The sequence below is a fragment of the Clinocottus analis genome, unplaced genomic scaffold (genome assembly GCF_023055335.1).
Source record: "Clinocottus analis isolate CAN_PGR_092001 unplaced genomic scaffold, fCliAna1.0.p SCAF_1, whole genome shotgun sequence".
Classification (NCBI taxonomy): Eukaryota; Metazoa; Chordata; class Actinopteri; order Perciformes; family Cottidae; genus Clinocottus; species Clinocottus analis.
This window is the reverse complement of record NW_027175820.1, coordinates 15,924,971-15,933,448: the sequence shown is the minus strand read 5'-3', so window position 1 is coordinate 15,933,448 and position 8,478 is coordinate 15,924,971. Positions and strand designations below refer to the sequence as shown.

Genomic DNA, 8,478 nt, shown 5'->3' with positions numbered 1-8,478 from the left:
TTAAAGCATACAATGACAGTGTAGATGTTTTAAATAATTTATTTATACACATCTTCAGTGGAAGGGGTAATTCTCACCCCCTAGTGGTCGGCCTGTTGGCTCAGCGTGTACTGTATTGAAATGATGACGATGATTGTGTTGAAACTTGTTGTTTATTTGGCACTGGTCAATCCTTTAGTGATTGAAAGTCTCAACTCTGGGACAAAATGATTCATCAAAAAAGAAAAAAGGGAAAAAAGCACACAAGTATATAGAGACAACAATGATTTAATGTATGAGAATATCTCTGTGAGGGATTTGGCAGTGTATACATTACATTATTAGTAAACAGTTACGCAGTTGTGAAAGTTCGGATTGTCTAACATGCGTTATCATTATAACTGAAGACGTCTTAAGACATTTTCTGTGGCTCCCCTTTGAAAAACCTTTAAGCAATTTACACTGAAACTTAAGGAGTCAAAGAAAAAAAGTATGAATGCGGTATGATGCACCATTTTTATAAAAAGGCACATAAAACTGCTATATTGACATAAAAAAAAAATATATACAAAAATGTTTTATTTATAATCCGTCTGCTAAAGGATGGTGTCAGAGAATAGTGCAACTGAAGTATTTTGACGCTTTGATTTTGTGCTCATCTGCCGGTCAATCATCAAGTCAAACTCCTGCCTTTCCCTGAAATGGAAATTACAGTTATATATTCAGTGTAAAAAAAAAAGTTTCAAACATGAACGATTATCTCATCTAACACTTACCGGTTACTTATACATCGTCCTTTAAGGTACTTTTCTTCTGCCTTTTTTATTGTGACATTGTCCACTCCAGCTATGGCATGGATGATGGCCTGTGCAGAAAGACAATATTCTTACACACAAGACCACAACATAAACTATAAAATGCATTAAAAAAACACACCAAAAAAACCCAGAACATAGGCATAATAGAAGAAAAAAAAGAAAGAAAGAAAAACAGGTGCTGATGAAAGCTTTAGCTCACCTCAGGAAGGAGCACATCTAGAACAAATGGGACACGCTCCATAGATTTCATAGCAGTCGGCAAAGGGGCGGCGGCCCCGGCAGTCGCATAGAGGTCATTCAGGTACCAGTAGACCTGGTCCAACTGCTGGTCATCTTCCAGGTATATGTTCACCACCCGTCTCCGACTGGCATTCAGAAAGGAGCGAAGCCATCTGGATGGCTGCTGCCCATGGATCACAGCCTGTTAGGAGAATGAGGAAGGGTGCATTTATTAATGTTCTTATGATGCCTATCAACCACTTTTTTTTTCACTTCATTAAAATCTCACAGCCGAGGTATCTCTCGCACTCACAACAAAGACTCCAATGTCAAATATAAAATTTACTAACAAAACCTTAAATACAATTATTGCTTTCATAAACAGTCAACCCCAAAACAATGAATAAAAGAGCCAAATAGTGAATGAAAAGTATTAACTGGCCTTGTAATGTTACAATCATCAGCTGTATTCCTAAAGTCAAGTATAATTCAAACAATTACATGACTGACAGAAGAATGCACTTGCACATATTTTCTTCATATACAGACGTATATACTTAAGGATACACAAATACATAGAAGTACAACATCTGACCATGTTATTATGAAGGTGTTTGCTTATCCAAGAATTAACACAACAGATTCCATTAATCATACCAGAAGGTGTCCATCCACCATGCGCTGCTTTACAATGAAATGTACGAGCTTCTCATTAGCACGGTTGTGGGCGGCACGACTCCGGTCTGGCAGCAGCCTCTTTGAACTCCTGCTGACCTCCTCGTGCTGCTCACTAAAGCTGTCCTCCCTATGATCGTCAGACAGCTCTTCCATCATTGAGTCACTGGCGATAGTTAGTCTCTCCGAGTCTGCCTGGGGGTACGTTCTTCTCACTGGATAGCCTGGAGTAGGCAAGGACAGAAAGCAAAGACCATGGGTAAGACCAAGTATGGATGCAGATGTACTGAGGTTTTCCTTTTGGAGGTGCCATGTTTCAGCTTTTCTCATTCACTTTGGCTCAAAACGGATGCGTTGTTTCTCTGTGAAATGGTCTTACTCCTCACAACTCCTAAACATAGTTTTATTATTCGAGCCATCGCAATCAAAATGATCAGTTCAAATATCAAAATCTGTCATTGTGTGCTAATTACTGGAGCATATAATGCATGTGAAAGAGAAACACTCCTCATCAGAAAAGGAAGCATGGGAATTGAATAAAGTCCAGTGGATGTTAGGCCAATCACTACCCAGGGCATTTTTTAGGGCTTAAGGCTATTCTACTACCCAGCCTACATCTGGATAGTGTCCAGTCGCAGGAAAATATGATGGATGAAATAAGACTTTGGCGACCCAGAAACAGAAGTCAGTGTCTGTCATGCATGCAACTTTACAGAGACCTGGCTCCATCGTATCCCGGATCCGGGCGAATCCAAGGGCAGATCACAAGACTCGGTGAAACAAGTTGAGACTGACTGTATTTATATTAAGGCTGGGCTGCGCTCAAACAGTCAAATATTGTGGCATGCACATATTATGTGACTCTATATGACACAAAAAGTTGAAGGGAAATTTTTATTCAACCTTTCCCAGGGTTGAATGAAAATTCGGTAGAGCTCACATGAAAACAACTTTTCCTTTTTCTGCCACTGATCAATTTCCTGAAACAATTAGTGGGCTTAGAAACTTGAATTAAATGTTTTGAATTACTTCATTTTGCACACATGCAATAGAGTTGTGATGGCAAATGAAACTGTGATAACAATTGCACTTCTAGTTTGGAGAAACAAAACAAACAATGAACAAAAGCAATTGAGAAAAAAACAAAAAGATATTATCCAAAAAAAAACAAACTTACTCATGTCATGAGCAACGTACTCGATGAAGGAGCCAGAAAATGAGCCACAGGCTATAAAGACAAACAATAATTAGTATTGCAAATAATTCAGTGTCCTTCATTCGTTTCTATTACTTAAGCATTAAATGGCTTGTACTTACCTATTCGTATTCTGTAGTCTGTTATGAGATCCCAGGACCACTCAATTGCAGCATCATACTTCTCTTTGGCTTTACACTAATAATAATATAAATATGAGAGACATATTTTCTACCACTGTGTCCAGACAACTTTTTATTTTATTTTTTTTAATTTGGGTGTATACTTTATGAGCAATTCTTACCCGTAGCTCATTGGCTTCTTCACAGTCAAAAGGCTTCAGAGTTTTCAGGGCCACAGTGAACCTTAAAGAACAATAAAAACACAATTAATTATTAAGTTCTGCAGAGAATCAATAGCCAAGAGATCCTCTCAGCCATCCTTTACATAACAACAATTAATCAGATGCATTTACCAACAAAGTAGTGAGAGAAAATTAGCACATTTCCTACCCTTTCTTTTTATGAATCATTGGGTTATCAATGAACATGATGCTGGCTTTTTTCACCTTATGTTTCACACTTTTTACCTGCAAACAAAAAAGTGTGTATTTTAAACATTTTAAACCAGTAAGGCTTTTAGCGTTTGACAACAAGTCTTCAGGTCATCAATATTTCATAACCATGATGGTCTTTCATTTAATTTCCCCCAGAGAATGACATTACTCTTAAGTTGATGATAGAGTTTCAGTATAGTTTTTATTCGTGCTAAAACAAGTCAACTAAACAATTTAAGTTGGAAGACAGAACATTCATAAACAAGTTGAAGTCATTCAAAGAGCAAAGAATCCCTAGTTCAAGCTTTTTGCTTATTTTCTGTATTATAGGCGAACATCAGAGTGCAGAAATGTGTATCGTTCGGTTTAAAAACTTCTGTTAAATCAATCATACACACAGGTTTCTGTACTCACCAATGCCGGCCAGAATGGATGATGTCTAAATTTGTGCCACACAAACACTCCCTCTGTAATGGACGGGGGCTCTAAAAGAAACAAAACAATTCACTTAAAGTATACAGCATGTACACACAATCTAAAACATCTCTCGTAGTTCCTTGTAGAAGTTATTTGAATTGAGTCACTGTCATCTCTCTCACTTTTGTCCACCTGCATCAAGAAACTTGGTAGCTCATCCTCCTCACTTCCCTCATCTTCCTGGAAGGACAAAGATGGCAGCTGTTCCTCGTGATGACTCAGCTCTATTGATAAATCTGAAGACAGCAATGACTCGTCTTTTGGCGAGTGGGGTGGTGTAGAGGGTGGGGGAGCAATAGCACAAAATTAAAGGAGATCATTTTGCTCGCCTGATTTAGCAAAAATAACTGCACCCTGAACAGATTATTTCATTAATGAGTGCGAGGGTGATGACGAAAATACACTTCTTAAAAATTCAGCTAAAGTATTGTGTTGAGTGACGCTGCATCAAACATTCATGACTCTACCTTGCGATGCTGTGTCAAGCTTCTCCAGTTCAAATCTTGGTCTGGAGCGTTTAGACGACTGAGTAGTGGTGTCCTTTTGTGAATCCCCCTCCTTGACCTTCGGTGGCCTGCCTCGTTGGCGCTTGGCTGCAGGACCGTTGGACTGACCGTAGGTCTGTGCTTGCTCCTTTATCAGCCTTTTTCGAACTTGTCTCGACTGGGAAGCATTTGCCCCCCTATCTCGCCTTTGAGATTTGAAGGGATTTGATTGGGAGCATGGTGAATCTACCTCTGACGTCTACAACAGAACACATAAAGAGAATTTGAGAATATTCTTCAAAGAAATTGTTTATTAAGAAAAACGTGTTGCCTCAAAACGCATAAACATTATCAATAAAATGTGATCAAACACCTTTAACTGAGAGATGAGTTCAGTGTATTTCAGCTCCACCTGTTTTGTTTCAGGAGGGGACTTTAAAATGCTGGACAGGACATCGGTGGAGGAGCTGAGGACAGGTGTGGACGTCAGGCGTGTTTCTTGTGTCTGTCCCATTCGTCTCCTGCCTCTTTTTGGAGTACTTGGTGAGAAGCCCACAGTGAGTGGGCTGACAGTGGCCACAGCACTGCCTGGCACAGCATTTGCATTCTCAGTGGCTTGAGATGAAACAGCGTCTGAGGAGACTTTCTCTCCTGGTGTCTTTGTCGATTCCTTTTTTCTTTTACCTTTCATGGCTGTACGAATTGGCTTAGTCTTTCCCATGAGTTCATTAGATCAGAGTGATAGTGTCAAAGTAGGACATTTCACTCGGCAGATGTCCTTCTCCTGGAGCACTCGGTTCTCTTTGGGCGGAGCCCAGGGCTGAAGAAGAAATAGTGTTACCAACAAGCGACATGCGAGCATTAACAATAATGCAACTTACTTCCGTTTTGGGAAGGCCATGTTGGCATCAAGATAAATACCCTTCTCATTCCGTATTCACTTACGGAATAAATACGTGTGTTGAAGACAGATAAACGCACAAAAAAAGCGAAAGCATATATCCACGGAAACGATCCATCTAAACAGACTAGTTTCACTATGCTCCTCCCCGTTAAAATGACTGCAATATAACAACCTTCCACTCGTGTTCTCACATACGACTGTGCGTTGCACTGCACACCAAATACATCGCAAATAACATCACACACGTTTGCAAACAGAGCCGTTGAAACCAGCTCCACAGTTTCGCTGACATCCGAGGTAGAGAATCAGGGGACAGGCTGCTTCCAAACAAGCTGAAATGTCCCCCATCTCTTTTACGTAGCTAGTTTGCTAGGTTAGTAAATACACGTTACCCAGCTTGTTTACATAGCTAGTTTGCTAGGTTAGTAAATACACGTTACCCAGCTTGTTTACGTAGCTAGTTTGCTAGGTTAGTAAATACACGTTACCCAGCTTGTTTACGTAGCTAGTTTGCTAGGTTAGTAAATACACGTTACCCAGCTTGTTTACGTAGCTAGTTTGCTAGGTTAGTAAATACACGTTACCCAGCTCGTTTACGTAACGTTAGCTAGTTTGCTAGGTTAATAAACAAACGTTACCAGACATCCCAAGCAATGAAAGCAGCGACTGCTGTCTGTTGCCTCCGTACAGTAACGTAATGTTAGCCAGATCGGACCGGTTTAATGAGAGTTGTGCGACAGTTCGTTGCAGTTAACGTCATTACTCGTCGTCTGCAGACAGTTAAGTTAGCCATCTATCTTTAGACAAAGTTACAAACACGTCTCCGTCCGATCACTACAACGACGCTAAGCTGGACACACTAAACGAGATACACAGGTTGTTTTTACGAAATTGTAATACTGTGCGGCAAACGTTCGCGACATACCTTAAAAATGTTAAACTCGGGTTTTGGTTTGGATAGTTAGCGATCAGCTTCATTGAATACGTCGTGCATTGTCGCAACGTCCCCAGCATGTGGCCAAACACAGGCTGATCAAAGCGTGCAAATTACGATAAAGTATCAAACATGTAATGCAAGTCACACACATTAACTCTTCTTCGTCGTCTTCGTCTTCTTCTTCGTCTTCTCCTTTACGGTTTATTGGCGGTTGGCAAACAACTATTTGGTGCATTACCGCCACCAATTGGGATGGAGTGTGGATCAGAATGTCTAGTAGCCTACTTGCCCTATCAAGAAATAACTCTACTAAATAAAATAACGAATAACAAAACAACCAACATCAAAACAAAATTTCAAAAAATAAAACATATATATATATATATATATATATATATATATATATATATATATATATATATATATATAGCTATGTACATACATACTGAAGAGAAATAGGAGTTTTAATCATGTTCCATTACAGCAGGGGTCACCAACCTTTTTGAAACCAAGCGCTACTTTGAGGTACAAAATAATCCGAAGGGCTACTTGCTTGATACACACTTCCTGAACAATAAAGTTGCACAGATCACCTTTTAATTATACTATATGTGAACTGTCTGATCATATATCAATGTTAATTATTCCTCACAATAATTATTAACAATTTCCACAACAATGATGGTAGAAAAAAATGTTTTATCACTTTTTTAGAAAAATGAAAATAAAGTTATATCCATGCAAAACAAATAATATTTAGTTACTACTAAATAGCTTATTGTAGAAAACAATAAGCTATTTTGTGCTAAACAAAACAGAATAAGTGCAGATGTGTGAGCGTCAGGTTGCATTAGTGGCTTAGTGAGCTGCTTTCCTCTACACATCTTTTTAAAACGGGGTTGTAGATTTGATATGTACTCTCAATTCATGCTTAATGAGCTGAGGTCTGTTTTCTGATAAAAGACGCAATAGTAGAATAAACCTCACGGAGATCTCATAAAGATCGGCTTTTGGCAAAATGCAAAGAATCGGCAAGTCGCGCATGCGCAAAGTAGCCTGTTAACGGCATATGGTGAACTTTTAAAATCAGCATTTCCTCTTGCGCCCATAGACTCTCGATATAGTCAGAAACGTTGTTTATGGAGCTCCAGGCTGCAGCCTGTTTGTCTTGACCCGCATGAACATGAACTGATAGGCTTTATAACTGCTAGCTGGTAGCTTAAAATAGTGTTACCTTAAAATAGTGTAAGCTTAAAGCAGCAAATCCCATTGAAAAGCACGCAACATATTTTTCGCCGCTCTCTCTCTCTCTCTCTCTCTCTCTCTCTCTCTCTCTCTCTCTCTCTCTCTCTCTCTCTCTCTCTCTCTCTCTCTCTCTCTCTCTCTCTCTCTCTCTCTCTCTCTCTCTCTCTCTCTCTCTCTCTCTCTCTCTCTCTCTCTCTCTCTCTCTCTCTCTCTCTCTCTCTCTCTCTCTCTCTCTCTCTCTCTGTCCACTGTGTGCGCGCCCGTGTCCGTGTCCTTGTGCTCTGTACGCGCCCGTGTTGGGGGCGGAACTCCGCTGCTTGCGATACAGAGCAGAGTTTTAACGCCACCATGTGCGGGCACCGTGCCAACGGCTACCTCTGCATTACAGGGTTAAAAGTACACAAGAACAGAGGTGAAAAGTTCATCATGTTCTTAAAAGTTCATCATGATTCTGCAAGTTTATACTTCTGCAAAGTTTATATGTTTGATAAGTTTATACGCCTGCAAAGCTATTACTTCTGCAATTTGCGAGGCGTAGACACATTTCAGGAACTTGAGATGTACAATGAGTTTTTCAGACCAACATGCAGTGAAGGATGAGGTCCTGTTTCTGCTTTCATATGCTTAGAAATAAACCAGCATGTAGAGGGGCCTCACACAGGCCTGAGATACCACCTTTGCTCTACAGACACATACATTACCTTGATATGAAACACTCCAAGAGAAGGAGTGAGGATCTCATGAGCCAAATACATGTTTCCTTCTACTCACAGGCACACTTATTATCTTGTCGTGACACATTCTCACAAACAGAAGGTAGGATTTCACGAAGTCTGCATTACCATTTGAGGATATACTCATTTATGTAAATGATTAGCACGCACTGCTATTTTAGAACATACCCACTTATGTAAACGCTTATGGACTCTTCATCCAATAATATGTATTAGAAAAGACAAGTATGCACAAAGAAGAAAGAAAGAAGGGT

General features: G+C 39.8%; 1 protein-coding gene across 5 annotated transcripts; it reads right to left on the bottom strand.

Moving 5' to 3' along the window:
- Window positions 1-95: 95 nt before the first annotated feature.
- Window positions 96-6,485, bottom strand: LOC137795418 (PWWP domain-containing DNA repair factor 3A-like). 5 transcript variants are annotated; one of them, XM_068593159.1, is made up of 13 exons: window positions 6,234-6,431; window positions 4,778-5,224; window positions 4,387-4,663; window positions 4,042-4,155; window positions 3,857-3,927; window positions 3,399-3,475; window positions 3,191-3,251; window positions 3,009-3,084; window positions 2,869-2,919; window positions 1,674-1,915; window positions 997-1,218; window positions 756-844; window positions 96-675 (listed from the first exon to the last, which is right to left on the bottom strand). In XM_068593159.1, exons 2-13 carry the CDS (start codon window positions 5,123-5,125, stop codon window positions 576-578), a joined length of 1,728 nt encoding a protein of 575 aa, XP_068449260.1. In that variant the 5' UTR covers window positions 5,126-5,224; window positions 6,234-6,431; the 3' UTR covers window positions 96-575. The 5 variants fall into 5 exon arrangements, with proteins under 5 accessions (XP_068449260.1, XP_068449345.1, XP_068449180.1 ...); XM_068593244.1 differs by having other exon boundaries at window positions 97-675; window positions 4,042-4,176; window positions 4,817-5,224; XM_068593079.1 differs by having other exon boundaries at window positions 98-675; window positions 4,042-4,176; window positions 6,395-6,485.
- Window positions 6,486-8,478: the final 1,993 nt, after the last annotated feature.

Bases quoted from the DNA above. Each gene is read 5' to 3' on its own strand.
- LOC137795418 (XM_068593079.1), bottom strand. From the start codon at position 5,125: ATGGGAAAGACTAAGCCAATTCGTACAGCCATGAAAGGTAAAAGAAAA. The intron at 3,928-4,041 runs GTGAGAGAGATG...TGTTTCTTTTAG, and splicing joins CTTGATGCAGGTGGACAAAA to AGCCCCCGTCCATTACAGAG. The intron at 1,916-2,868 runs GTAAGTTTGTTT...TGCCTACTCCAG, and splicing joins GTACGTTGCTCATGACATGA to GCTATCCAGTGAGAAGAACG.